Below are 27,120 nucleotides of genomic sequence, written 5' to 3' on the forward strand. Positions count from 1 at the left end.
TGAGTTACAGGCTTCCCAACACTGCGAATTGCTGCCAAACTGCCTTGGCATTGCCGTTTGCTCTGCACTCTGGTATGTTCCATCCTTTGCCCACTGGACCGGAACTGACAGCTCCTCGCCTGCCCGCTCGTAACCTACAGATAAAGACCCGTCGATTCCCTCCCCCCGCCCCCCTCTCATCTCTCTCTCTGGCGTATCCCGGCAGTCATACACCTAGCTGCACCTCTATATACACAACTTTAACAGTTCTCCCCCCCCCCCCCCTTTTTTTTTTCCCGGGGGCCGAATGGGGCGTTCATGAAACCCGGCAGAGCACCAGCCCTCCCGTTTTCCTCGCAAGGGCCTCCCGGACTTCGAGGACGCCGCGGTCGGTGCTCAGGAACAAGGTCTCGCCCAGGGTCAGACCCTTGACCTGGCCGACGCTGAAGCCGCGCGAGACCTTCTCGAGCTCGGGCACGGTGGCGGTGACGAGCCGGCTCGGCTTGCTGATGGGCTTGATGTTGCGCACCACCGGCTCGTTGTTCCAGTACTTGAGCCCGACCCACAGCCGCCGCGTGGCCACGTTGGCCGACGTGACCGGCTCCTCGGCCTCCTCGGCCGCCTGCGGCGAGCCGGGCTCGGGCGGGCGCGGCCCCCCGCGCGTGACGGACGCGAGCAGGCCGGCCCGGTGCATCGCCAGGACCAGGCGGAGGTTGTACTTTGTGTTGGGGATCGACGTCAGCCCGAACCGGGCCCGCGCCGCGTTCTGCAGGTGGATGCACGCGTTGACGACCGAGGCGATGCCCATCTTCGAGACACGGCGACGGCTCTTGTTGTATTCGTATTGTTCCTTTCCTCCCGACGAGAGTGGTCTTGTTAGGAGTGGCGTGTAAAGATCTCTCGGATCTTTTTTTTTTCGGAGGCAACGGGCCTCGTGAGAAGTGGTTCGTTTTGGTGCCGCTCGCCTTCCTTCTTCTTTCTTGATCGGAAAGGTCGGTTTGATTGATAAAACTTCGGATCGAGGTTTGGCGCTGCGAGAAGCGGGTGGTGTTTTTTTTCTTTCTTTTTTTCTTTTCTTACCCACTTGGTTCCCGCGGTCAGATGGAGATAAGGTTAGTCGGGAGGCCGGGCTGACTGAGGCAGCGTGGGCTATTCGCGATGCCAATTGCGGTGCTGCGCCGGGGTGTCTTTCTTGATCCTCAATTTCGCGGTCGTGATAAATTTCAATGGGTCCGACACGGCTTTGCAGCTGGATTCGGCTCCTTCCGTCGGGCGGCCGAAATGCAAGCACCAGCAGGGGTCGCAGCGACCTTTTGAAAGGGCCCGTGCTCTGCCGCTACCCTCCATGCGCGCCCACCCAGGTCCATGCGGCTTCGTCCGAACTCGATTGGCCCATTCTCATCCCACACTTAAGCGCCCGGCAGAACACTCCATGTCACCACCACACAGCTCCAAGCTCCCGAGCGCCGGCTCAATGGCCAGGCCCCGGGGGGAGTTGGGGGGATCATCAGGGCATGCGAAAGCTGATTTGCTGACGGAGTGCCACGGGCAGCGCGGGGCACTTCCATGAGCCAAGTGACGGCTCCTGCAGCACGGGCAGCTTTCCTGTGGTCACAAAATGCATCTCGTCGTCTGCGTGATTCCGTCGCGATTGAAGGATATCGGCTTTCTTTTCTTTTCTTTTCTTTTTTTCTTTTGCTCTCTCATGTGGATGTAATCCCACGATCCTGAGAGATTTGTGTCTCGCTTCCTTAACCTAGCAAATTGGAACCTGGGTATACCCTCGTATACCCGTTTCTCAGGGCCAAGCAACACCCGTTTCCCGACTCGCACTCACCCTCGCCATCGCCCTCTTCGCCTTCGTCGTGCGCCAGCCGCAAGATGGCCGCCCGGCCGGGAGAGGAGAACGTAGCCACGCTGTGAGTGCCGACAGCACTACCTCAGGGCAGCGCAAGCCAGTCTGACCGCCGAAAGCTACGGAGACATACACTACTTCTACGGACCGCAAACTGATAAGCCGCTCCATCACCGGTTCGACAAGGGCTCCTACGTCTACCTCTTTGAGGATGCGAACCAAGGGCGCGCCCGGCTTGAGATTGCCAACCAGCCCGGCACCGAGGACCAGGACGCATTCGATGGCTGTAAGCGCCGTTCTTCTCTCGAAGAGGGAGGGAGCACCTCAATCTCGAAATTGGCAATGCGCTGATTGGGGTGAATGCCTCAGATCTCGACAGAGTGCACCTCCGCTACTCGTACAGGCATACCTGCCTCGTGACGCTTACCGTGGGCGAGGTCGAGGGCACTGAGGAATGGCATCTGCCGACCTATGACCCCCACAACCAGAATAAATACCACTACAAGCTCCACTCGCTGGATATTTACTTCTGGAGGCCCCAGGACGCCGTCCAGTTCGTCAACGGGATCCGGCGCGTGCTGCCACCGGAGCAGTGTGAGGTCCTGGATGAGCCCGGTCCGCCGCCGCGCCAGTCGGCCGAGGTGAGCTCCGTGGTGCAGAAACTCGAGCAGGCCGCCATCTCCGAGTCCAACTCCGTCCAGGCTACGCCGGCCGGCCTGCAGCCCAACACTGCTGCTGCTGCTGCCGGAGCGCCGTCTGGAGCACCGTCCTTCCCCGGTCCTCCGGCCGTGGCCGTCACTAGCTCGGGAGAGTCGACATCAGCGCAGCCTCGGCAGTTCGCGCCCGTTGCCTACAACCCGGCGGCCCCGCCGCCCCCCGAGGAGATTCGCCATCGTGAGAAGACGCCGCCGCCCGAAGATTGCGCCCCCAATCCCCTGCAGCAGACCCTGGCCTACGATGCTACCACGCCGTTCTCGCCGGGCCTCGCCCCGAGCGCTCTCGGCCCGAGCAGTCATGGCCCGCTCAGTCCCGGAGTCCCACCCCCGAACATCCAACACCCGCCCGGTGCCCCGACCTTTCCCGCCCCGCCGCAACACAGCGTCACCTCGCCCGGGTTTGCGCCGCAGGGGTTCGGCTCCCTCGGCGGGCAAGCAGCTGCCATTTCTCAAACGCAGCCGCCCCTACAACCAGGCATATCCCGCGCCGCGACGATGCCAGCTCACGGCGTAGGCACTCCGCTCGCGAGCCCCGGCCTCGCGAGTCCGTATCTCGTCAACTCGTTCCCCAACCACGCCCAATACGTGCCCTGGGTCACCCATACGCCGACGCCACCTGCAGCGGGAGTAGGGGTGCCTCCCCCTCCCCCCCCTCCTCCTGCTGCTGCTGCTGCAGCTGCTGCAGGACAGGTGCCGAACGAGTATGCCGTGCACCAGCAGTTTTATATCCCCGAGAACCAGTACAAGCCAAAGCAGGAAACCAGGGGCAAACTGGAGGAGAACGCGGCAAAGCTGGAAAGGGGTGTTACCGGAATGTTGAAAAAGTTCGAGAAGCGCTTTGGTTGAGACGGGAGTGATAGTCTGGACACTCTAGTCACGGTGATGGTTCGTTTTTGTTTCATTTCATTTTTCATGGCAGGGAGCCGCGCATTACCCGTTGAGCTGTAGTTTCAATGACCGTTGCGAATCTTGGGGGGGGAGGGGGTCTGGTCCATTCGGAGAAGACCGTAAAATGAGCGAACTTTGCAGTTCCGTCTTCTATCGAGAGTCTTTTACGGAAATATCTTGTTCTTGCCCCCGATAACTCCGTAAACATGCAATCGACCGTTCCCAGCATTGGTAGTTCAGTGGACGTCTCATCGAGATGTCGTGAATCCCCAATGTTACGCCTGTCGGCCTAGCCAGGGCGCGACTCGGGTTCGAACAAAACGGCGGCCGCCGAGCTAGTTCCCAGGCTCGCCCTGTTGGGGCCCTGGAACCCTCGCCGCCCGTACCTGAACCTGGCATTCCGCAGGGCGGCTGCTGATGCACGCACACAGGTGGGTGCTTTTTGAAGAGACATTTTTGTCTCTTCTAATGTTGGCGACCAGCGCCTAGCAACTCATCCCGAACGACTGCCGCCCGGGCTCACCAAGCCAACGCCTCTCTCCCCCGCACGGCCGGCTGCGGTTGTTGCTGCCCGGCCCTTTCCCTCCCCATCCTCCCCTCCCGTCCCCTCCCGTGTTCCTCTTCGTCGTCGTCCTCCTCCTCCCCTCTCCTGACCCTCGCATCCCCGGCATCGTCCTTGAGCACCTCCCAGTCCACCCCATACCTCGCCGCCTCCGCCCTGACGATCCGGCTCCACTTCCTCAGTAGCGGATGTGCCTCAGCCACGTCCGGGAAGACCACCTCCTCCCCCTCCTGACGACTCATCCCATAATCGCCACCACCACCACCACCACCACTACTACTATCACCGGTGACCTGATACCGCCAGGTCCCGTCGGGGGCCCAGTACTGCCCGTCAAAGACGCCCACGACGCCGAGCTCGCGCCTGGCCTCGCCCAGGACGGCCTCGAGCCGGCGGGCCTCGTCGTAGAGCACGCCGCGCCACTCTGATGACGACGACGACGACGACGACGACGGCGACGACGACGAGGAAGACGCAGCAGCTGCTGGCAGGAGGGAGAGCGAGTGCAGGCCGAGGGCGGCGGCCAGGCCCTCGAGCACGCCGAGCAGCTGGCCGGCGCGGGCGCCCAGGTGCGCGCCCAGCGGGTACCCCTCGTCGAAGCCCTGCTGGGCGGTGCGCGCCTTGGCCAGGGCGATGCCGTCGCGGTAGCCGGCCGTCTGGTGGGCCCGCGCCAGGCGCGGCACGTCGCTCACCACCAGGTCGAGGGCGGCCTGGTGGGGGGTGGGTTGTTGTTGTTGTTGTTGTTGTTGTTGTTGTTGTTGTTGATGATGATAGGGGTAAGGGTGCTGCTGGGCTGCTGGGCCATGATAATGCGGGTGGTCGTAGTCGGAGCCCCCCCAGACGTCGTCTAGGCTGTTGTTGCTGTTCCCATCGGTCCCGGCCGGGTGCGCCGTGGGGATGTCGTCGAGCGGGTGGCCGCCGCCGTCGCCACCGCCACCACCACCACCATCACCGGAGACGGCCGGATTGTGCGAGGTCATTGTGTGGAAAATGTCCAGGTCCCTGTCTTGAGAGGCCGCGTTGCGGAGGAGCATATTGCATGCTGGCTCCGAGTAAGGCAAATGAGATGGAAAAAGTGAAACCAAGGCCGTTGGCGCTCACTGTTGGTTCACTTTGTTGAGAGGGACCCAGTTGGTTGGTTGTTGGAGATGATGCGAAAACTCTCTTGGTTTGCAAACCCGTGTGTGAAAAGCTCGATTGAGGTGAATTACAAAGCAACAACCCTAACCCTGGGTAACTCCGGGAGGTCTGGCCACTCGGAGTCTAGCGAGATGACCGCCCAAGAAGTCATGTTAACTGCCCACGAGTTCCGGTGGTTAAGCCGACAAGGAGCCCAATCCCAAACCGTCGCCAGGGCTGTAAACCGATTCAGGTATCAGCTACGGTCAGAGATGGTTGTCTTGATGGTTGCGTCGGATTAGGCGGCCTTCACCGGTCGCTGCTGCCCATACGCATGTGCATCAGGCTGTACCCGCGTGAAGGACAGCTAAGTGCACCGGGAACAGTGGGCTTCTAGGTCAGCAAACTCTCCACGTCGAATGATTCGAGGTCAATACAATTGGCTGTTACAATTACCCTTACCTCCACTATATATAAATTGGGCACAGAATGATACTTACAGATCATATACTACTATATGTATTATTTTCTTAACTCAGTAATTACCACTAGACTACTATATATAGCATTAGGCACGTGTACCTTTAGCTATCTTTACTAGGGAAACGGGAACTGCTTATAGTAGACCCTAATACTATAGGGAGTCGACTCTTCATCTGGAGGAGATGGCGGAGGTGCTCATTCTTCGAATTATGTGAGCCTTCTAGCTTATTACACGAGCCCCCTCACCATGCAGCCAGCCCGGGCGCTCCCGCTGGCCTAGCCCGCTGCAGCATTCTCAACACAGGCCCTGACCTGCGCGCTATTCAAAGCAAAACAAGCTCGTGGGTGTCCCGTACCATGGGGTGAACGAGACTTCAGAGCTTTCCACTGGTCCGTAGCAGGAGTCCTCGCGGCGGATATATTTTGATCCCAGGGTAAGCTGCTGGTCCTTTGGCTCGGCCGGGCATATGCCAAACGGGCCATTCTTTCCTTTCCTCTGGAAGGTGAAAGCGCAATGCTTCTGAAGCGTCGGGGAGAGGAGGACGCGATTTCGGACCGTATCCAGCAAAACCCATTGATCTTGGCTCTCTTCCCCGGCCGCTGGGGTATCTGACGGTCTGCGGAGGCGGAAAACAAAAGTCGCCGGGTTCTTCGAAACTATATTCGAACCATCCGGGACGAGTCTGCGACCGAATGGGAGGGTGTCCAAGACGGTGTCGAGCCCGTCAGCCCCGAGTCGCACACGCGCAGGATCCTTGGACGAGGAGAAACTGAGGTACAGGCCATCGGCGGAGAACGGATGGGCGGTGGCAACCTTGAGTTTCTTGGAGCGGACCGCTGTACCTGTCCAGTCGAATAGCCTTTCTAGGATGTCCAGGTCGAGCCTGACCCCTTGGCTGACGTTTGGCGCGTTTGCCCTATCTTCGCCGGTTGTACTGTTGATGAAGAATTGATGGAGCAATCGACCCACGTCAGTGACTATGCGTAGTTCTTGCCCGTTCGACTCTTGTAGGCCCCTTACTCTCCACTACGCTTGGATTCCACTCACTGGATACCCACGACGGTTAACTCGTCGTCACAAACAGCCCAGACGGGCGAGCCGCTCATGCCTGGCTCAGTCCGAACTTTGTAGCTCAGCCGCTTCAGACCGGTCGGCCACCCTTTCTCGGCACTGTAACGGAGTGCCCCTTTTCTGTTGGAAGGAGTGTTGCGGATGCTGTATCCCGATACCCAGATTCTGGCGGCCATGAACTTTTGGAGCGAGCCTTCACCCCCACTGAGCGGCGGGTTGGCGGCAAAGGCCAAGTTGAACTGGAAACCTTTCCACGTCTTCTTACCTATGTCTTTGGGCTTGAAGTCTTTCCGCGTATTCTTATCCGTGTCTTTGGGATCTATGCTTTTGGGCTTGAATATGACCGCCCAGTCGAAGGCCGAGCCGGTTTCGTTCGGCTTGTCCGCGTATTCGGGGCATATCTTTACGTTGTCCTCGGGGACTGGCCACCCTTTCTCGTCATCATCCCTCGAAAACACCCTCAGGTTTTTGCTCTTTTCCTTGTTCTGACTGATGAGGTTATGCCCGGCGGTGAGAATGACGTCAACGTCAGCACCTTGGTACTTCGCATTAGGAATGTCGATGTAGAAGCCAGTCCCGTAGTTCGTAGCCGCTGCCGTTGGAGATGATTGTGGGTCAGAATGGAACAGCATGGGGGAGAGCAAAAGCCCAGATGGCAAGGAAACATTGCTCACCGGATGTTTCGGTCTGGAATTGAAGTTGTGCCACGAGGGGCGCCCATGGAGCTGGCGCAGAGAGCCGCTCGGCATTTTGGTAGGAGGATTTCGGTGGGCCCGTATAGTCGCTGTGCCAGAGTTCCGGGGGCAAGATAAAGGAATCCAAGTCGAAATCAGATTCACTGCTCATTCTGAGAGATGGGCAACCCGCCCTAGGGATCAGGAGTTGATGGTTGTGGACTTGTTTTTGCTAGTCAGCTGGTGATGAAGTGAAGGAAGCATGGACGTAGGCGGGCTCAGATCGCTCGCACCATTGGTTCGTTTCGGTTCGGGGATGAGCATGCTTTTGATTCGAGCTCAACTACCTGGATATTTAAGGTGCCGACTACCTAAGGTACATAATTGGGCAGCGTCGGGCACTAATTTCATGCCATACAAAGGAAGAGGATGCTTACGGCAGAGGCTACAACTTACTCTCGGCGACTGCACTATTATCTTGCAGGAATCACCTGTTGTTTACATCTCCTCTCGCGTGTTGTACAGGTATTATCCTAAGATGGGACATCTACGCTTGAAGCTCACACTAACCAAGAGGAGGCGTATCTGAGCTAGTTATGTCTGAGACGTAAGCCAACTATATAGAGTGTATATTAAGAATAAGATCGAGCCCAGCCCAAGAGTCTCGCCTGGGTGACTCTGGTTAAGCCAGGTAGCCAGGATCTGCTCCCAGAACGAGGCGAAATGAGAAAAGCCCCAAGTTGATCTCGAAGCTCCAGCCCCGCTCCGCCCTACTCTCGCCCACAAAGCGGTCGCCGTCGATTCTCCCTAGCTCAACCCGATCGCCGCCCGACGAAAGCAGGAAGAGCTTATGGTCACGGGTGGTGCCATATATGTTGTAGGATCCATCGGGCTCTGTGGGAACGACGGTGAAGCGCGAGATTCCGCCGGGGAATAGAGAGTTCTTCACAATGGCTCCTTGTTTCGTTAGGCCAAAAAGCGTCAGTCCGAGCACACACATCTTACCAGCGTTCTGATTGATTTCTTCGGGCAAAGGAATACTTACTGGTCCACTCCCTTTTGACAAAGTCACTATAGGCATGGCAGATCTCCCCTTTCTCTGTGGCGAAGAACAAGTTCAGCCTGTCCACGCTCTTCGGGTCGGCGAGAGCTACGTGGGCTGCTCCCGGGGGCACATCAGCCGAGACCACCCCCACGGTGCTCCAACGGCCCTCGCGTCTCGCCAGCGCCACCGTTTCCAGTTTCGGGTTCTGGTAAACCACCCATAGTTCGTCGTGCGAGCCCGTGGCCCCGCTCAGCTGAGACTCCGAATGGACCGTCATGGGTGCCTCGAGCCCGTTCATCTCGAGCTCGTCCCAGAACTCTTCCTCGTCGTTCCAAGCGGTGCAGCGAAGATGGTCCGACTTGTCGACGTAAAACACTAGCCGCTGATTAGATGATTTGGCGGCGCGGCGACAGGTCAGAAAGTGATAACACCGTCCGAGTCATCGAGCAAGTCAACGTTGCCCGAATTTGGTTTTCGATCTTACCTCATGTTTCCCATCGGCTTCCCCAAAAACGAATGAAGCACCCCGCGCAACCAGGTAAAGCGCCGGACTGGTTTCTTTGGCGTCGAGGGTAACTGCCGTTCCCATATCCTCCGCCCCGTTGACGGTTACCGAAACCTGGCAGAGATTCGGCCCGCTCCTTCGAATGATGTAGTACTCATCGGCTACCTCTCCCGAGGCGACTGCAAGAGAAGTAAGGCACTTCACCAACTGGTTGACGGCGGCGCTCATGGTAACGGCGGCTGCTTTCTCTTGATGTTCTGGGAGACAGGGCGACAGGGCTTGGAAAAAGGAAGGAAATTGATGGAAACGGGGAAGGCGGTTCGGCTTTGCCTCGACTGTGATTATCAATTATTAGACAACATCTCCAAGTGCCTTCGGCACTTGAGAACGATCAATCAACCATCTTTCATCACCACTTCTGAGGCTCATACGAGAGTTCCAGGAGTGCCGCCCACGGCGCGCTTACCGCTGTGGTGTCGTACACGATTGCAGCCTTGGGAGCTGTAGCACTGGGTCAAACGAGTCCAACCTATCATTCTCTGCCTTCCCGGCTGGTGCTGCGCAAGAAGAGGGCAGCGTGACTTTGTGCATTTTGTCATGATTAGGATTTGACGCTTGCTCCCCCCCAATACCTATTCAGGCGGAAGAGAAAAACACGCCAATTAATCCGCAAACACAGCAAATATTTGGTTCAGGCAGCACTGCATTTCATCCTGCAGTCGTCCGGCCCAAATGTGCAAGAGGCTGAGAGTTGATCGACCCTTTTTTTGGCGGGTGACGGGACGAAATTGGAAGGCCTGGTGCCAACCTCTGCAGTTCACACGGTATTTCAGCTAGCCACGGCATGCAGTTTCTGTTTTCCTGCTCCTCGCTAACCTCAGGTGACTCATTTTCTTCGTTTCTTTCTTTTTTGTGGATGCAAGGATACCGATTCCCAAGTCTCAATAGCCATATCCCGAGTGCGCCGGCATCATGAGCCGGTGAGGAAGTGTTTCTACACAGAAGGCTAACAATTGATCGACACTTCCTTTTCGGGCGGTGGGACTTTATTGGAGAGCCTAGTGCCGAACTCTGCGCGTGACACCTCAGCTGGTCACGGCGTGCAGCTTCTGTTTTCCTGCTCCTTGCTCGACCGCATGCGGCTCTGTTCCCCTGGGTACGTCCCAGTCCCAAGTCTTAACGGCAACGGCACGAGTGCGTAGCCATCAACCGCCGGTAAGGTAGTGTCTGCCTGTAACTAGTTGTTACCTTATTAGCTCGTGTTTCTCGTCTTCTTCATCGAGCAGCAATCGATCTCCCACCCGTCACTGACCATCATCATGGCTTCCATACACGAGCTCGCCCGAGATGGAACTCTCACCAAAGCCCAAGCCCGGGAGGCAAGGAGATCCATCAACCAGCCGGATGCGAGCGGCATCCCCCCCCTTACCCTGGCAGCGAGATATGGGCACCTCGAAGCCGTGAAGGTTCTCCTCGATGAGGGGGCAAACCCCAACCTGAAAGACAGGAATGGGGCCACGGCGCTCAACATTGCCGCGCACTACGCGCCCAAGAACCAGGCCGCCATCATCCGCGCCCTCCTCAAGGCCCGTGCCTCCGTGGATGCCACCGACCCGAAGCTGGGCAACAATACCCCGCTGATGACCGTGATCGTCCAGACCCGCAACTTGGACTCGATATCCGAGTTGATCAACAAGGGTGCCTCGTTGTCGGCCAAGAACAACGCCGGAGAGACCGCTGAGGACCTCGCCAAGAGTGATGCTGTAGTCCTTGCAGCTCTGCGGAGCAAAACAGGCGGAAGAAATCTGCTCTCCAGGGCGGCCAGGAAGTTCATCAAGATTGTCTTGACCGCCCTGAGCCTGTTGAATGAGCCTCTCAAGTCCGGTGTCCGTTTTCTGACGTGGATGTACAATTATCTACCACAGATTCGCTCCCGCCCAACGACCAGTACAGTATGAATGTTCATGTCTCCTGTTGGGCAAAGCCGTCTGAGAAACTAGCTAACCAGCCATTCATGGTCAGCCGCCCGCCCTAACACCAGAGGAGACACCAGAGGCAACGCAAGAGAGGGAGATCAATAAACAGTTGGATCAGCTGTCTAACGAAATCAAGGAGTCCAACCTGAGCAAATTCACCGGCATGGACGACCGTTTCTTTGATACGCTGGTCGAGAAAACCAAGGCCCTTCGGAAGGATATCAACACTGACCTAGGCCAGCCTGAAAACCTGTCCGATATGATCAACTTGGCATTGTACAAGCCTGTGCTCTACTGCGGTAAGTACTCAAACGAGAAAGCATCCTGCCCAGACACCGGAAAATATAATAAAAAAAAGAAAACAAAACTGTACCTACGGACAGTTACGGGAGCGTCTCTGGCTAATGATGGGGTGCAGACGATAGTGGATCCATGAGGGGGGCCGGATACGAGTGTCAGAGGAAGATGGTCAAGCGCATCTGCAGTGTTACGACCAAGCTCGTGCCGGAAGGCGTCGGGGTGGATCTGCACCTCATTAACCATTCTCAGGACTACGTCGACCTGCGCGAGGAGGAGATCGATGAGAAACTCGGCACAATCAGCCCCGATGGTGACACGAAGATCGGCACGAATCTGGAGAAAAAGATACTGCTCCCGTTCGTGTACAAACCCTTGGAGTCGGGGGGTCTGAAAAGACCGCTTCTGATCTCCATCATCACCGACGGCGATCCTACCCAGGAGCATCGCGACACGCTAAAGAATGCCATTCTCAACTGTAAAGAGAGGCTGGACAAATACAATTACCCCACGTATAGTACGTTGCCCCATCCACCTTTTTGCACAAAAGTGTGAATGTTGTTTTTCCTGCTCATGATGAGAACAGCTGTCGTGTTCCAGATAAGTCAGATCGGAGACTCGGAAGCTGCCAAAAGTTTTCTCCTCGGGCTGAGCAATGACGACGAGTTGAGCGACACACTCATGGTCACCACTGGTAATCAGTGTTCCCCGACCGGAAGAAGCGAACAACGTGTGAGGTATTAACTCGGTTTCCAAACTCGCAGACCGACTCGATGATATTTTCGAGACCCAGCGCAACAACGAAAGAGCATTGGAAGTATGGGTGAGTGTTCCCCCGGACCAAGGGAGAGAGAACAAGAGAAGGGGCCACTAGGCCCCCTGGAGAGCCCTGAGCTATTAATTAATGACGCTCCCCTCAGCTGCTCAAGACACTTGTGGAGCCCATCTATCGCTGGGGGCCGGATTTTGTTAAGAAACAACGGCGCGAGAGGAGAGAAGAATGAAGCGACACAAATAACGAAGGAATCCAGGCTATGTGGAAAGAAATTGCCAATCTCCGGTCAATCTGAGTAGCCATCCAACGTCTTCCAATCAATGAAAGGGAGCCAGGTGGTGCTGTTCTCATAACTACCGCCTCCTGGAGATCACTACACGACCAGAACCGTACCAAAACAGTACACCTTGCCGTTTTCTTACCTAGGTGCCTCACGATCCCCTGACTCGACGTAGTCCCAAATCCTCAAGACGGTGTCCTGCACCAAGTACGTCGTGGCCAGGGAGTTTTGGTTGGCGTAGAGGAATGCGACGGCCCGCGCCGCCGCGAGCCGCTCGCGCGGGTCCCTCCGGTCGTCGTCACGGACGGCTTTGGCACTGTCAACGCTGTACCCGCAGAACAGCTGGTTCTGGTGCGCCGGCGCCACCCAGTTGCTAATCATCTTCGGGAGGCCGTGCTTCCGCAAGAACTCGTGGAAGAGCGGCAGACGCTGGGTGGAGAAATGGAGCTTCGTGTTCGACATGGCGGTGCCCAGTTTCCTCAGGTCCTCGCGGAAGCCGACCGGGTCGGCGGCGAAGGCGCGCTGGACCGCGTCGAGCGGGACGGTACCGAGGACGCAGTGGGCGCCGTGGGGCCCCGCGCCGGGGCCGGGCGCCTTCTCCACGTAGGTGAGCAGGTCCTTGGCGTAGGCGGCCGCGGCGAGGGCCGCGTATGGCTGCCACTGCTTGTTCTTGTGGCTATCGGCGTAGTCGCAGACGCCCCGCACCACCAGCGCCGGTAGCGTTTCCATCACGCCCCCCGCCTCCATCTCCACGCACAGGATACCTTCCTCGCGGCTCAACCGGTCGCGCTCCCGCGCGGACCGCAGGACGTGATCGCCCGTGCCGATCGTGCCATACCAGACCTTGGGGGAATCTGCCGCCGCAGTTCTACCGCCGCCCACTTGTGCCCGCTGCTGCCTGCTCAGGACGTGGTCGTTGCTACAATTCTTGCAGTCGGGTTCTCCAGACGGGTGCGGGTAGTCGGATCGGAATAGGCGATCGCTCTCTGGCGGGGGCCGTTTAAAATACCCCGGATCCGAGTAGTCCTCGGAACTGGCCATCGCCGCGCTCATGTATTCGTCCATTGCCCTGGTCCGCTTTGTGCGGTGGTCGCTCTTGAGCGACTGGATTGCGGAGAGAAGTTCACCGTGAACCTTGTTGAGGTGGGAGAAGATCTTGAATCCGCCATCGGTATTCTTGCCCGCGTCGACTTTCACGACTCCGCCTAAATAATCACTCAACACCGCGTCGCTCCGTGTCAGTAGACCATTCCAAAATCAGAAAGGTGAGGAGAGCACGGCTGTGCCCGGACAGAGACACATACCCCGGTTCCCCTTCGGCTCACTGACGACCACGTCGCCGAGACGGACGTCCTTGTCCTTATCTTTGGGGTCGGGGCAGCCCCCGGCGACCCCAACAAGGAGACAGAACCGAACGTTTGGGAACTCGTATTTGATACTGAGTGCAGCCCTCGCGGCCTGGGCCGTACCCAGAAATCCGGCGGGAAAGCATCCGATCACGACGTTGTGGCGGCCCATCCGGCCCAGGACGTACTTCTCCCCGGTGGCGGACGTCACGTCGTCGTATCGCGCATCTAGAAGCACCTTGGCCGCGTCGAATTCGCACGGGAGAATGCAGATCCAGGCTACTTCGACCGTGCCATTCCTGATTCGCGTAAGTTAATATATCGCCAGTCAAGCCCAGGAAGGGTTTTGGCGCATCATTAGTGGAAACCTTACAGTTTCTGGTCTCTCGCCATCTTGGTTTGGGAACGAGGGATCCGCTGTTAGCCGTTGTCAAGTTGTCATTGAACTAACCGACTGAGTAGATTTGCCTGCGCTTGGTGTTAATTAGCGCATTGAATCCTGTCCAAGTGCCGGGCTTGTGGAATAATCAGGTTAAAAGAAATTGCTACATGCCAGGTACTTACAACCTCATGCAAGCTAGCTCAACCCAACAGTTGTGCGTGCCTGCCCGACCAGCCTCGCGCACCAGTTTGGTAATGCAGAGCGCTGCCCGAACGTTGTTATGCATGCCTGTGATTTGCGATTAACTTCCCCGCGGGTCCTAGTCACGTAATATCCGAGCCTGGCTTGGGTATAGCTACCTAATCTGGAGTGTGATACATGGATTGATTGGACCGAAGTATGAGGCGTTGGGTAGATGTCCGCTGCCATAACTTCTAGTACCCGTCTCTCTTTTCCGTAGCTGTGTTCTTGTCCTCCTGCCGTTGGGGTAATTACAGAGACTAGGCAATCTTGCATAGCTCCAACCCAGCAGCTACGGCCCTTGAGAACCCCTCTCGAAAGTAGGTAGGTCCGGACCCTCAAAAACACCTACAACACTGTTGGCTGGCGGCATATCTTCCCACGGATTATTGATGCTTTCGCTTGCTCATCGTCGGATAAGACAAAGTGAGGACAGAGGCACTCATCTGCGAAATTATCCCCTCAGAGAAGCCCATCTGAAAGATTGCCTAAGAGCCTTGATTTCGCCCTCAACCGTGCTGCTAGAGTGCTTAATTATCCAGAGCGCTCCTTCCCATAGTTAACTAATTATGTTTCTGTACGGGCGCATCGAGAAGAGGATCAACCCAGGAATTACCCAGGTTCCACAACATTATCGCAATTTCTCCTTAAGTTCTCCGAAGACGAGGGCTGCTTAAGAGAAAACATTCATCAACCATCTGTCTCTGCCAACCGTATCGTTGTTTGGGTTTAATTAATTCAAGGCCCGCTCTGGATCAAGGGAAGGTCGGACCCCCGGCAGTTTACCCGTGTAAGATTCGTTTTCGATAAGTGATCACATATTTATACATGATAACCTTGTTCTTTCGTTTTCTTCCACGAATGCGAGACAAGCGTGCTTGAGGTCGCGAAGGGAAAACGTGCGGCGTTCTTCTGTTTCTTCCTGAAAACGCGGCCTCGATCTATTTAAGCAGGCAACTGCGAGCGAGTGCACTGCCCCTTTTCCTCCCCCCAATACACCTACCGAACATCCACCGCACTTGGTACAGCTTCAAGGGCTGCAATTGTATACGACACCATAGCGGTATAGGCGCTGTGGGTGGCACTCCTGGAACTCTCGTATGAGCCTCAGAAGTGGTGATAAAAGATGCGTTGATTGTTCTCAAGTGCCGGAGGCACTTGAAAGTGCTGTCTAAATACATGTCGAACCCTGGTCTATCCTCCCTGTTGGTGGGTCAGTCAGATACGTCAAACCCTGTACGGATGTCGCTACCAAAAGAACTGGCTCACCGCCAAATTTGACCGGCAGAATGAATCCGCTAAAAGTAACATAAAGTATAGTGGGGCAAAGCACTATAGCCACTAAAGCCTAGGCACTATGGCCGATTGTTAGTGAAAATACCTTCTAAAAATTTAGCGACCTTGTATGGTACGTACACAAAGGCGGTGAGCCAGTTCGGTGGCGACGTCCGTAGTTAACAGCACTTCGGTTGGTTGAGAACATTACGGTTCCCTAGACGGCCTTGTCCTTCACGACATGCGAGCGAGGGAGGTTAGTGGGTTAGGTCACGTCCATCTTCATCATGATGTGGAAGTGCTGGAAGGTAATTAGAGCATGATGAAAGGCACTTGAAGAGAGTCTCGACGAGGGACAAAATAAAAATGAAGGTGGATACCATGACGTAACTTCTCAAGCTCATGTAGCTTCCAGACCTAGCTCCCAGTTTCAACTTTTGACAAAACTCTAGCCGCTGGCTTCACTTCAATCACTTGATCGCCGATTGGAACACGGAGACTCGATGGGCCGTCTGTAGTAATACATTTTCCATTTGCATTGTTCCACTATCTCACATTATCGTGCACTTGACGGGTAGTCCACAGGGGCCTTCCTTAGCCGACTCCTTCTTGGCAGGACCACGATCCTCCTTCGGCTCCTCCCTCTTCTTCGTGTCCGGCGTCGCAGCAGCCTGCGTTGGCACGGTGTTACCCGCGCTCTCCGCCAGGCCTCCTTCCGACCGCTTATTAGCACCGCCGGTCATGCCTTTCGTTTGCCCGCGTCAAGAGTGGTTACGCACCAACAGCCTTGGCGACCGTCTTGTAGAACCACTCGCCCTGGATGATGGCCAGCTCCTTCTCGGCCTCGCTCGGCTGGCGGCTGCCGTCGACGCCCGCGAAGGTACCGGCACCCCAGGCCGATCCACCGCGGACCGCCGACAAATCGGTCAGGATGCCGAAGGCCTTGGCGTAGCCGAGAGGGACGTAGATGATGCCGTGATGGGCCAGCGTGCTCTGGACGGCTATGGCCGTCGACTCCTGGCCACCACCCAGGCTGCCCGTCGAGATGAAGAGACCGGCATACTTGCCATGGAAGGCACCAGAGGTCCACAGCTTGCCTGTCTTGTCCCAGAACGTCTTCCACTGCGCGGGGAAGTTGCCGTACCGTGTGGGGATGCCGAAGAGGAAGCCGTCGTACTGCTCCAGGATGCTGGGATCCTCGAGGACGGGGATGTCGGCCGCCTTGGGCGGGGCGTGCATCTTTTCCAGCACATCCTGAGAGAGCGTCTCGGGGACTCTGTCATTGAATCTGTCAGCATCTTGTCTTGAAAGGGTCATTATGCCATGCTTGCGTGCGACGAAACATACTGGTACACATCAGCCGTGCCGCCAGCCTTCTCAATACCAGCCTTCTCAGCCTCGGCCAACTGCCGGATGTGGCCGTACAACGAGTACTAATTAATTAGCAGATCGTTCTGCTAGCCCTGCCGGCCCATTGCAACACGTCCTCTAGGAAGGGAAAAGAGGCCTCAGGGCTGGGACTTACATAGACAATAGCAATCTTCGGAGCCATTTTGTGCGACAGGAAGCTGGACGTCACAAACCTGGAATTGGGGTCTGGGTGATGGGCGGGGTTGTTTCGCTGAGGATGGGGAGCAAAAGAGCAATCATGACACAAACAGGCGGATTCCTCTACCGTCTTTATACCTGTGGCTCAGGTAGCAACATGCACATATAGGTAGGTATCTAGGTTACCCGCTTACACAACGCACCGTCAGCTCGGGTCTGGGAAGCGACGTCCCGACCGCCCACTTTCCCCAAGTGCGGATCCTACCTGGAGAGCCTTACGGGGACCGTTGCAACCAGCCGGGGCTTGCATTCGTCATGATCGGATAATCCATAGCAATCGCGGCGCGTCTCCAAGAGGGAGGGGCAACCCGGCCGTGTCAGGAGCCGGGGCCCCCTTTGCATGCAAACGCGCCGATACAGGGCTTGCTTTTTTTCACTGTTGCCCCAACCTGGAAGGTACCCATCCATTTAGAGGTAACCCGAGAATGCGCAAGAACGGATTACTATGCGGTAAGAAGCCGGTGCACTCGCTGCGTGCTCAAGGCCCACAAGCTCCTCGCAAGGGAGAACCGCCGTGGTAAGTACCTATGTACTTGTTCAGACGATCTCGATCTGATAGACTCCCTGATGGAGCCGCCATCACCCCTCATTCCCGCTACCCCGCCAATGTTTTGGCGCCAGGTTCTCGACTTTGTTGTCTAATGCTGAGTAAGGGCTTACTGCAGCAAGCATCACAGTATCGATAGCAGGACGGACGGGCTTTCATCAGCGATGCACAATGGCGTCGACAAGCGTGTTACACAGGGCAAGTATGTTGTTTGTTTAGAGTTTGCTGAGCTGGCCCGCATTGGGTTCCTCCGATTGGAGCGCTGACCGAGACAATTCGGATGGAAATCCGAGGGGCTTCTGGGCTGTACAGAGGGCTTTTTACGGCCTGCTGAATGCATCATCGAAGGGGAAAATGGCGCTTCCTCTCCTCATCAACCCTGCAATAACCTGGTGCGGCGTTGTTCTTCCTCCAGGGCTTCGTTGTTTGCATCGGGATACCGGTGTCGGCGCACCAGTTCCGCTTGATCGCCATGTGGTGTTGCTTGTTCCTGGGCGAACCCAACGAATCACTTTCGAAATACCAGCCAACTGCAGGCACGAAGCGCAACTTTGACGGGCAGAAACACCCCTCACCGAGAAAGAGATGCATCGAGCTGCTCTGCAGCACTCCGAACTCTGTCTGGCGCAGGTATCCGACTGACGGAATCACGAACAAGAAAGCGCGCTGCTGCATTGAGTCAATTTTATCTACCGGGCTCTAAAAAGCATCCTTATATGAGCGCTAAGAAGGCGCACCGGAGGACAGCGAGCACGGTCGCCCAGCTCAAGCCTTCCAGCCCCTCTTCCGCTTGAACACCAGGACCCTTGAGGTGCAGAACAAGGCCGTGGCCACGAGGAGCCCAAACGCGGAATATAACCTGGTACCCAACCACTCGGGATTCTCCTCGCTCCCCAGGATCGCCCCGGCAATCGGGGTCCCCACAAGGATCGCGATGCCCATGACCAGAAAGCCCATGCCCAATCGAGCACCCACGCGCCCCATATCCGGCGAGAGCCCGACAATGACGCTCGGCATGAGGCTGACCACGCCGCCAGAAAAGGCGCCGTAGAGCAGCGCGTAGACCACGGCCCCGCCGAGGTTACGGACGCCCAGCCAGCTAAACGCCAAGACGGCACAGACAAAGTTGCACACGATCATCAGGTTCATCGACCCGTAGCGGTCGGCCAGCGCGTTCGGGATGATGCGCCCCAAAACCGATCCGGCGTTGAGCAGCGTGACCAGGTAGGGGGCGAAGCTGTCGCTCGCGACGTGGCGCGACGTCGCAAACAGCGTGATGTAAAAGAAGGTCACGTACAGCGTCAGGAAGGCGAAGACGCCGCCCACGACGTACAGCACGTACGGCACGTCGCGCAGGGCGCTCCGGTCGATGAGCGACCTCCGCCTCGCCGAGGGCGGCAGCCGCGTGCGCATGCAGGCGATGGGGATCGCCGACATGCCCAGCAGGATGAAGGCGATGGCGCGCGTCGCCCAGCCGAACCCGGCGCGCCGTTGCAGCCGGTCGAAGAGGATGGGGAAGACGACGCCGGCGACGGGCGAGCCGGCGCTCGACAGGCCGAGCGCTAGCGCCCGGTGCCGCAAGAAGTACTGGCTTATGATGGCCGCCGACGGCAGGAAGGTCATGCCCATGCCGATCCCCATCGCGATCCCCTGCGCCAGCATCACCTGCCAGTAGGCCGTGCACAGCGACGTCATGAACTGCCCGAGCACGATGAGGAACAGGCCCGTGATCAGCAGGTGCCGGAAGAAGCCCGCGTCGTAGAGCGGCCCGGCGAAGACGCCAACCACAAAGAGCAGGGCCGACTGGGTCGACCCGATCCACGAGATTTCAGACGACGAGTGGTCCCTGAGCAGCTCCGCTTCGTAGTACGCCTGGAACACGCCGAAGGTGTTGATGACGCCCCAAGTGTTGACCAGGATGGCCACTGACCCGACGACCTGCAGCCACGCCACAAGCCCTCCATCGGGCACCGTGTCCGCTGCGGGGGCGGCAGCAGCAGCAGCAGCAGCAGTATTAGCTGCACCCTCTACTGCTACCGCTTCTCCTCCTTCGGTCTTGGTGGCAGCTCCAGCGACATCTGGGCGAGCTGTGCCGGTGATACCGTCGGTGATACCGTTGGAAGTGGCTATCGTCGTCTTTTCATCGGTCGTGTTATCATCTGTTGGCGACTGGCCGATCAGCTCGCCATCCGTCTGGTCGGATTCGGAGATGTAGGCACTTTTTTCCATGTCTTTCTCCATGGCGGCGGCGGCCGCGCTCGGGGGCCGGCTTGGCTCCCGGAGTGACGGCGGACCGGACGTGGTCGTGCTGTGCTGCTCCTAGATCCAACGTTGTCGAGGAACCTCGGGCGGCAAGAAAGCGATGACGGGTAAGTTTGTCCACGGAGGCCCGGACTGTGTTATAAAAAATAGGCCAGGCCCCTCCGTGTCCAGGGCTGAAGACACCGAAAGTGAGGCTACGTCTCGGGGCCTCTTATAGACGTGATGGTTCGTCCGGTCCACCACGGACGTTGGTTCCCTTTGATTCAGCCCTGGGGTTGCGCCCTGCAAACTACCCGCCGCCGCTCGGATATAATCAGGAGGTGTTGGGGTTCTCCAATTTGTGCACTTCCTTCCCACCCCCCCGCCTTGAACTGGCGGGTTCGGATTTCGCATCCGCAAGTGGGTTAGCACCATCGGCCCGCTGGAACCCTGGGTCTCGGTTCCGCACCTCGGGCCCCGTGGCCTCAGGTTTGGAGAAGGTTTTCCCGCCTCTCTGGGTTCAAGCAACACAATACCCCCAAAGCACGCAATCCACCCTCTTTCCCGCTGAATCCGCACTGGTGTGGAGCATCCTTGTTTTCCTATCCGCAGTTGCGCTGAAAAAGCAATCGGAACATGCCCGCTTTGCTGAGGCCGGGCGCTTGTTGGGGATTAGTTATCGAAGGGGGCCTCGGGACTTGACAAAATGACGGACGGGTAAGGGGTTCCACCTGCCGAACGGCGTTGCAAAACTCGACAGAAAAGCAATCCGTAGAATGTACGGATGACGGATTATACTATCGGCGCCCTGCCCCACCGCATTTGGATGAACTTTCGCCAATACCCTCGTCGTTTTGACCTTTTTTTTTCTTGTTTAGTAATGCTTGTTTACTAATCCATGATATGGGTCCGATTGCTTACTGCAAGTTACACTCCTCCCTAGAACAACACGCAGAGAAGAGCCTTTGCTGAGATACCGACGGACCAGAGACCATGATGACGACGTCTTGTGCGGTCAGCAGAGGTACGCTTACCTCTGTACGGAAAATGCCATATGTAGATAATGCACTCTGTTTTCCTTCGCTGAAAAGCGTGCCACTTGTGTTTGCAGCAGCGTAGGTGTCCGTAGGTAAGCAAAGCCAGGCGGGCCTCACACAGTGGGATGTCGCCGACCCTGGTCTGGCAAGGGGCATTGAGAAGATAGATAGGGACTTATGTCGGTCACTTCCTACTCCAAAATTGAGTCAAGGTATATAGGCAATTGTGGTAATGCAAACCCGCCCCTCTCTATGTAGTAAGACACATTAGAACTTTGAAGCCGAACCTGGCCAGCCTAAACCAAGCCCAAATCCGACGCCCCAAGACTCCGCAGCAAGCAGAACAAGGTAAGGAAGGTATGTGGTGTATGTACAAGATAAATCCCCGTGCCTTGTCACCGTTCCAGAGTATCCAATCGCCCAATTTTTGGTCGCCCTACCCTGCTACTCTTTCGGCACGCCGTCCTTGCTCCAACCTCCCCCAATGACAGCCCCTCTCTCTCTCTCCCCGGGCTCATGGTTCCATTAGGATGTGCGGTGTATGAACTCACACGACGCGGTCGGTATATGCTGTTGCTAAGCTAAGCTAAAAGATCAAGGCCTCGCGCCGGACGGATCTATCACGATCTGCGGCACCTGGTTCGGCCTCGTCGTCCCCTCCGCGGCAGCAGCACCAGCAGCGCTCTCATCGGCCTGCGCCTGAGTCTGCTGGGCGGCCAGCTCCTCCATGCGCGCCGACAGGCGGTTCATCCTCCTCTCGGCCGGCCCCTGGCCCGGGTATTCCGGGGGCGGGTCCGGGTAGGGGCTGGCCGGCCGCGGCGCGTCCGACTGGCGGCGCGAGTGCAGCGGCGTGAGCTCGCCCAGGCTGACCTCGTCGTACCCCGGCGGGGGCGGCATCCCCATGTCGCCCACGTCCCCCGGCTCGATGATCTCGGGCGGCGACCCGGCCCGCGGGGTCGGGATCCCGGGGCTCGGGGTCGGGATCCTCGGCGCCGTCGTCCCGGCTGAGCTCGCCCTGGACCTCGACGTCTGCCCGCCCAAGCTGTACCCGCCCGTGCTCAGGCCGGGGGATTCGGGCCGGCCGTGGGCGGTCAGCGAGGTGTCTATGCTCAGGGTGGCGCTGGCGCTGCGGTCGCGGCGGCGGAAGAGGCTGTCGGCGGCGATGCTGGCGGCGTCGGAGAGCAGGCCGACGCGCTCGGTGCTCTCGGCGCTGTTGGCGCGGACGCGGGTGCCGTCGGCGCGGGCGATGCCGACGTCGGCGTACGAGACGCTGCTGACGGCGCGCTGGCGGGCGGCGGCGCGGATGCGCTCGTGCTCGTCGCGCAGCTCCTCGATCTCGGAGTTGCCGCGCTCGGCCGAGGCGCGCGCCTCCTCGCGCAGCTGCCGCAGCGCCGCCTCGTCGTTGGCCTCGCGCGCCCGCCGCCGCGCCTCTCGCCGCGCCTCCCGCTCCTCCAGCTGCCGCCGCCGCGCCGCCCGGATCCGGTACATCGCCTCCATCTCCTCGTCCCGCAGCGCCTCCTCCTCCTCGGCCGTCTGCATCTCCACCACCACGTCGATGCCGTCGCGCTCGCCCTCGCGCCCGAGCACCAGCTCGTTCTCGCTCGGCTTGGGCCGGTAGACGGGCAGCGTCATGACGCTGCGGATTGAGGTGCTGCGGTCGACGCCGGCGGCAGGGTTGTTGTTATTATTGTTGTTGTTGTTGTTGATGTCTGGTTGCGCGTGGGAGTCGGAAAGGGCGTATTCGAGGTTGGCCTGGCTGGTGGTCGGGTAATGGCGGTGGTGCCGTTCGTCATCATCACGGCCTGCTTTGTGGTACGCGTGCCGTTCCAGGACATATCGGACGTAGAGATGCCGCAGGACGAAGAAGAGGATAATGACGGTGAGGATGGCGGCCAGGGCAAAGATCACAATCTTTTGAGGCTGGGTAGGAGTAGATCCATCAGTGCGCAGTCCGGCGGCAGCGGTGCCGACCGAGGCCGACGTGGTTCTGACGTACCCGGTTGTGCCCCGAAGCGCTCTTCCCATCATCACGGCTCTCTAGCATCGAGGTCGGGTCGCTCAGTCTATCGCCGCCTACTAATACCCGAGGCAACACAGCCTCGACGAAAGAGTGCGGGGCCATGGCGACGAGAGACGAGGGCAGCAGGAAAGCCGCGTCGGTATTACGCCGTCGGTCGAGGAAAGCTGTCTACCCGGCTACCTCAGGTAAGGCCGCGTCCGCATCGTGGACTTCCCCGCGGGGGAAACGGACGAACGTGTTGCCGACCCGCGATACTGTGATGTACCAGAGTTTTCCGTGAGTTTGGGGCTCGGGCAGTACCTAAGGGTGAGATTGGGGCTGAGCCTGGGGGAGGGGTTTTTCGGTGGCTTATTTTTTTTTTTTTTTTTCCCCCTTTCTCTTCTTCTCCGCTGAATGGATCCGTCAGAGACGTTACTTTCGTATGTCGTGTTTGGTGATCGCCACCCAAATCAGTCGTAGATAAGGAAAATAAACCATAAACTCAAGATCGCCGTGGGCTGTCGACAGTGCGAGCAGATGGCATTGTTGAGGGCGGAGGTTTGGCAAGGTTATGGGAGGATGTACGGAATACTACTCGTCGTTGACCGAATCGAGAGAGGACGTCAGCCGGGCCGCGGCAGCGGTAATTGGCTGGTCTTTTTTGGCTGTGAGGGACCTGCGCGGTCGAGGCACTGCTGCAGGTGCCAAGGTCGGGCTTCATCTGAGTGGTAAGGCTGGCCATCTGGACCAAACACCAGGGGCCGGAGTAGTGCATCGTGGGACTCGGCTAGCAGCGAGAAGGGCACCTAGCAATGAGCGTTCGCTGTCCGATGAATTGGCGAGCCCACAGAAGCTCCATTAGGGTGGAGTCCATAAAGCCCCTTGCACTTTCCGCTTTTTCAGCGAGCGGGCCCGATCTGCTGTTTCTCCATAGTGAACAACAGTACGGATCTTATTATTTAGCGCTTGTTATACCTCTACACAATGCATTGCACTCCGACTTCCACCGCACTCTCTGGCACTCTTCGTCGGCCCTTCGCATATGTCTCGTCCTGTTGGCAGGATATCTTGAGTTGGATTTATTCAGCAACCCAATTCGGGGCTGCGTACCTCGAACCCTTGTTCGACTCGTTCATAAGTCTACCTTGTCCGCGACAAGCGCGCTTGCGGGTGCTGCAAGATCAGCGGCGCTCTTTGTGGCTGGGCGACAGATGAAACGACCGCCTCCCAGCTGTGGCCTCTGCGTGGCAGTACGAAATACTTCAGAACTGAGGACATTAATTATGCCTATATCTCGAACGTATGTATATGTACATTACCTGATTTTCGCGCCACACCGGTGAGCTTTGAAAATGTTCAAGGTTTGTTTCACGGTCCCTCCCTTGCATCTGGCTTGCAGCGAAAAGCGAAACAACAGAACCAGTATCCCTCGACAAAACAAAATCAGGGATGCAGACATTTTTTTTTTATCGTCCGTCCTAGATACGGGCAGCTACAAGTTTGCAACAAACACCATCCTTCACTTGAGCAATCATCAGCTAGCAGGCCAATCCGAGACCACAGCATCAATCTAAGCAAGTTCAATCTCGGCCAGGGAGTTGCATCGACCGTTACTGGGTTGCGCCGCTCGGTTCCCATCCAATCGCTGGTCACGCCTTGCAGTGCTAACCGTCGACAAACCACTAAGATCGACGATTGTTGCGCTCTTTGACGGAGTCCAGATTACAATACGGTCAGCACGTATTCGGCTGGTGCTTTAGCGAGGCGCGAAAAAAAAAGGATGTGATTCGCACACAGATCGGCCCTACCGACAGACACTACGGTAAATACCTACAAGTGAAGACGGACGGTCTGTACGAATCACAGCATGCTATCCGTACCATAGTAGGGATGTGCACACTACTCCGTAGTGTACGAGGAAATCCCCAAAAGATCATATATATACGGATTACTATAGTACCTTACATCATACACTATTAGCGTTTCCGACTGCCGGAGTGGACAGCTTAATCCCGGCCAAAGCCGGAGCCCGGGACGGATCGGATCGGCCTAGCGGCCCCACACCCACATGCCCGAGTTGATGGACTACTAATAGTAGACCTGGGGCACAACTCCATATTCCCCGGCATGAGACGGCCCGAACCTCGCTCATTCGCCAAGTCATCGCTCGACATGCGTGCAATACGTCACCTTGAACATTCCGTTGGGCTTATTACACCTTCAAAGTTTCCAGTGAAAGGGCGACTACGAACTTCCTTGGGACTCGCCCACGCTTGTTGGTCCTCTCCTCCTTCCCGTTCGATTAGCATCCCCGCCGGCCAACCGGAGATCGGACCTCGGCTGTCGTCATCCGCACGCTCACTCAGTTCTAGAGCGCCCACGATGGCTGCGAACACATCGGGCGACGAGGACCCCATTGTGAAGGCACTGCAGGAGTACACAACGTGGGTTCGCACCTCCCTGCATCATTTCTTTCTTCTTCAAAATATTTATTTTTTAATAAAAAATATCATCTTGTCCGTGTCGGTGTGCTCACGGGCGTCTCAAACAGATGTGATGTCTCGGACGCTCTCGTCAAGCTGAACCATCCCAATGGCGGCTTTCTGCCCGGCATCACCATGTGGTCACCCCAGCGCCAAGACGGGCCGACCAAGATTGTCGGACCGGCGTACACGGTGCAGTACGCACCCAAGGACGACGAGAGACCCAAGTGGCCCAGTCACTACGTGAGCCTCGCCCGGTCACACGCCGTCTTTGGAGCGAAGAGGTGGCTAAAGACGCCAGGCAGATTGACTCGGTACCGGCCGGTGCGGTGGTGTTCGTGACATCCACCCGCGCAACCTCCAACGCTCTCTACGGTGGCCTGATGAGCACCCGGGCCAAGGCCAGCGGTGCCGTGGGTTCTGTCATTGACGGCCGCTTCCGCGACCTGCAGGAGCAGAAAGACCTTAACTACCCGGTGAGTAGCCGTCTTCTCCCGCTGCGCATCGCGGATAACGAGCCAAGGCAAAAACAAAACGAGGCAGGAGACTGAAAGCTCAGGGAACAGATCTTTGCGCGAGACGTAGGTACCACGCCGCCTGGCTCGCTGCTAAAGGTTGTCGCAGTCAACGAGCCGGTCAGAGTCAGCAACGACGGGCAGGACATTGTCATCAACCCCGGGGATTATCTTGTTGGCGATGTGAACGGGGTGGTCGTCCTCCCGAGGGGGCTTGCCGAGCAGGCATTGCCGCTCATGGCCAAGCAGGTCGAGGCGGATTCCAAGATGGCCGTGGAGATTCAGCGGGGTATGACCTTTACCGAGGCCAGCAAGAAGTTCAGATCTTGAACGGCACGCGAGGTCAAATATTAATCGTTCCCTGTCAAGAGTAATAAGAGAATTAGACACGCGCCATTCTACGACCTTTCAGCCTTTTTTTAAAAAAAAAGAAAATTCTCCAACCCATTTGGAAGGCGGCCGCTTTCACATTATCTGATGACGGTCCCGGCCGTAACAAAGAACATATCAATCTAGAGACTCACCCTCAGTTGGCTAATTAAGTCTTAATTAACTACAACGGCAAGGTGGGCTTTTAATGACCGGGTACTCTACCCCGTCGCCGCAATGATAAGAATGAGAGGAACGTATGCGGCTGACGAACGATATTCAATGCAGGGCCGTCTCGCGTTTTTTAAATTCCCTCGTGTTTGCAGGTATGTATGTACATACATAAGGCATTTGAGTGCTTATTAATTACCTGCCGTGTACCGATGCCGGGACTGGTTCGGTGTCCTCACTACTGCATGCGAAAAAAAAAAAAATACCATGAAATTCTGCCCATATTATCCCGCCATGTCACAAAAACAGAGTTACATGCGTTCGGGTTCATTATATCATACTACGGTGCGAGCCGCTGCACATGGACAGCCGAATCCACGCAGCCGCCGCCAAGATGGAAACCAAGCTTGTGAACGTGCCGATACGTACGGCATACCTTGGTTGCGAAAGAGGATATTACACCATAATTCTTCGCATTTCAGACACGGCCAGGAAGACGGCAAATCAGATTCCCGGAACCACGAGGCGTGGTTGGGTGGCATTTTATTTTTAATATCGGGGGGCTGTTTCCCCAAACCCTGGATTTCGTCGAAACTTGCTCATTTGGATTCAACCGAGAGCTCCCTATTCGGGTTCCGGCTCGGATCCCAGACGTCCCCCTACCTCATTGGGCACATCAAT

General features: G+C 57.2%; 10 protein-coding genes across 10 annotated transcripts; 3 read left to right on the top strand and 7 right to left on the bottom strand.

Annotated features, from left to right (window-relative positions):
* Positions 1-175: 175 nt before the first annotated feature.
* Positions 176-787, bottom strand: P884DRAFT_327461 (mitochondrial 37S ribosomal protein uS8m; the record flags this gene model as incomplete). Its single annotated transcript, XM_069445545.1, has 1 exon — positions 176-787. The coding sequence occupies one exon, from the start codon at positions 785-787 to the stop codon at positions 296-298; it is 492 nt and encodes a 163-aa protein (XP_069300714.1). The 3' UTR covers positions 176-295.
* A 1,073-nt stretch (positions 788-1,860) lies between these two features.
* Positions 1,861-3,396, top strand: P884DRAFT_192848 (uncharacterized protein; the record flags this gene model as incomplete). Its single annotated transcript, XM_069437708.1, has 3 exons — positions 1,861-1,898; positions 1,954-2,120; positions 2,204-3,396. 3 exons carry the CDS (start codon positions 1,861-1,863, stop codon positions 3,394-3,396), a joined length of 1,398 nt encoding a protein of 465 aa, XP_069300715.1.
* A 2,426-nt stretch (positions 3,397-5,822) lies between these two features.
* Positions 5,823-7,423, bottom strand: P884DRAFT_316090 (uncharacterized protein; the record flags this gene model as incomplete). Its single annotated transcript, XM_069445274.1, has 2 exons — positions 5,823-6,537; positions 6,651-7,423. 2 exons carry the CDS (start codon positions 7,421-7,423, stop codon positions 5,922-5,924), a joined length of 1,389 nt encoding a protein of 462 aa, XP_069300716.1. The 3' UTR covers positions 5,823-5,921.
* A 607-nt stretch (positions 7,424-8,030) lies between these two features.
* P884DRAFT_316094 (uncharacterized protein) lies at positions 8,031-9,126 on the bottom strand (the record flags this gene model as incomplete). The annotated part of the gene is made up of 3 exons (XM_069445275.1): positions 8,031-8,305; positions 8,394-8,775; positions 8,878-9,126. The coding sequence occupies 3 exons, from the start codon at positions 9,124-9,126 to the stop codon at positions 8,031-8,033; spliced, it is 906 nt and encodes a 301-aa protein (XP_069300717.1).
* A 1,091-nt stretch (positions 9,127-10,217) lies between these two features.
* On the top strand, positions 10,218-12,175 carry P884DRAFT_316096 (uncharacterized protein; the record flags this gene model as incomplete). Its single annotated transcript, XM_069445276.1, has 6 exons — positions 10,218-10,845; positions 10,907-11,173; positions 11,293-11,688; positions 11,758-11,865; positions 11,936-11,994; positions 12,092-12,175. The coding sequence occupies 6 exons, from the start codon at positions 10,218-10,220 to the stop codon at positions 12,173-12,175; spliced, it is 1,542 nt and encodes a 513-aa protein (XP_069300718.1).
* A 27-nt stretch (positions 12,176-12,202) lies between these two features.
* On the bottom strand, positions 12,203-13,965 carry P884DRAFT_327464 (nucleoside phosphorylase domain-containing protein; the record flags this gene model as incomplete). The annotated part of the gene is made up of 3 exons (XM_069445546.1): positions 12,203-13,431; positions 13,531-13,871; positions 13,946-13,965. 3 exons carry the CDS (start codon positions 13,963-13,965, stop codon positions 12,365-12,367), a joined length of 1,428 nt encoding a protein of 475 aa, XP_069300719.1. The 3' UTR covers positions 12,203-12,364.
* A 2,023-nt stretch (positions 13,966-15,988) lies between these two features.
* P884DRAFT_217771 (flavoprotein-like protein) lies at positions 15,989-17,221 on the bottom strand. The gene is made up of 3 exons (XM_069439359.1): positions 16,995-17,221; positions 16,817-16,902; positions 15,989-16,745 (listed from the first exon to the last, which is right to left on the bottom strand). Exons 1-3 carry the CDS (start codon positions 17,019-17,021, stop codon positions 16,241-16,243), a joined length of 618 nt encoding a protein of 205 aa, XP_069300720.1. The 5' UTR covers positions 17,022-17,221; the 3' UTR covers positions 15,989-16,240.
* A 1,071-nt stretch (positions 17,222-18,292) lies between these two features.
* On the bottom strand, positions 18,293-20,205 carry P884DRAFT_255728 (major facilitator superfamily domain-containing protein). The gene has a single exon (XM_069441013.1). The coding sequence runs from the start codon at positions 19,863-19,865 to the stop codon at positions 18,390-18,392; it is 1,476 nt and encodes a 491-aa protein (XP_069300721.1). The 5' UTR covers positions 19,866-20,205; the 3' UTR covers positions 18,293-18,389.
* A 1,291-nt stretch (positions 20,206-21,496) lies between these two features.
* Positions 21,497-23,024, bottom strand: P884DRAFT_297212 (uncharacterized protein; the record flags this gene model as incomplete). Its single annotated transcript, XM_069444492.1, has 2 exons — positions 21,497-22,822; positions 22,899-23,024. 2 exons carry the CDS (start codon positions 23,022-23,024, stop codon positions 21,497-21,499), a joined length of 1,452 nt encoding a protein of 483 aa, XP_069300722.1.
* Positions 23,025-25,283: 2,259 nt separating this feature from the next.
* P884DRAFT_297213 (ribonuclease E inhibitor RraA/Dimethylmenaquinone methyltransferase) lies at positions 25,284-26,229 on the top strand (the record flags this gene model as incomplete). Its single annotated transcript, XM_069444493.1, has 4 exons — positions 25,284-25,345; positions 25,453-25,627; positions 25,690-25,860; positions 25,951-26,229. The coding sequence occupies 4 exons, from the start codon at positions 25,284-25,286 to the stop codon at positions 26,227-26,229; spliced, it is 687 nt and encodes a 228-aa protein (XP_069300723.1).
* Positions 26,230-27,120: the final 891 nt, after the last annotated feature.

The sequence above is a fragment of the Thermothelomyces heterothallicus genome (assembly GCF_042370625.1).
Source record: "Thermothelomyces heterothallicus CBS 202.75 unplaced genomic scaffold P884_scaffold_3, whole genome shotgun sequence".
In the NCBI taxonomy this organism is placed as follows: Eukaryota; Fungi; Ascomycota; class Sordariomycetes; order Sordariales; family Chaetomiaceae; genus Thermothelomyces; species Thermothelomyces heterothallicus.

Bases quoted from the DNA above. Each gene is read 5' to 3' on its own strand.
- P884DRAFT_217771 (XM_069439359.1), bottom strand. From the start codon at position 17,021: ATGGCTCCGAAGATTGCTATTGTCTAT. The intron at 16,903-16,994 runs GTAAGTCCCAGC...CTAATTAATTAG, and splicing joins CGAAGATTGCTATTGTCTAT to TACTCGTTGTACGGCCACAT. The intron at 16,746-16,816 runs GTATGTTTCGTC...ATTCAATGACAG, and splicing joins GGCACGGCTGATGTGTACCA to AGTCCCCGAGACGCTCTCTC.
- P884DRAFT_255728 (XM_069441013.1), bottom strand. From the start codon at position 19,865: ATGGAGAAAGACATGGAAAAAAGTGCCTACATCTCCGAATCCGACCAG.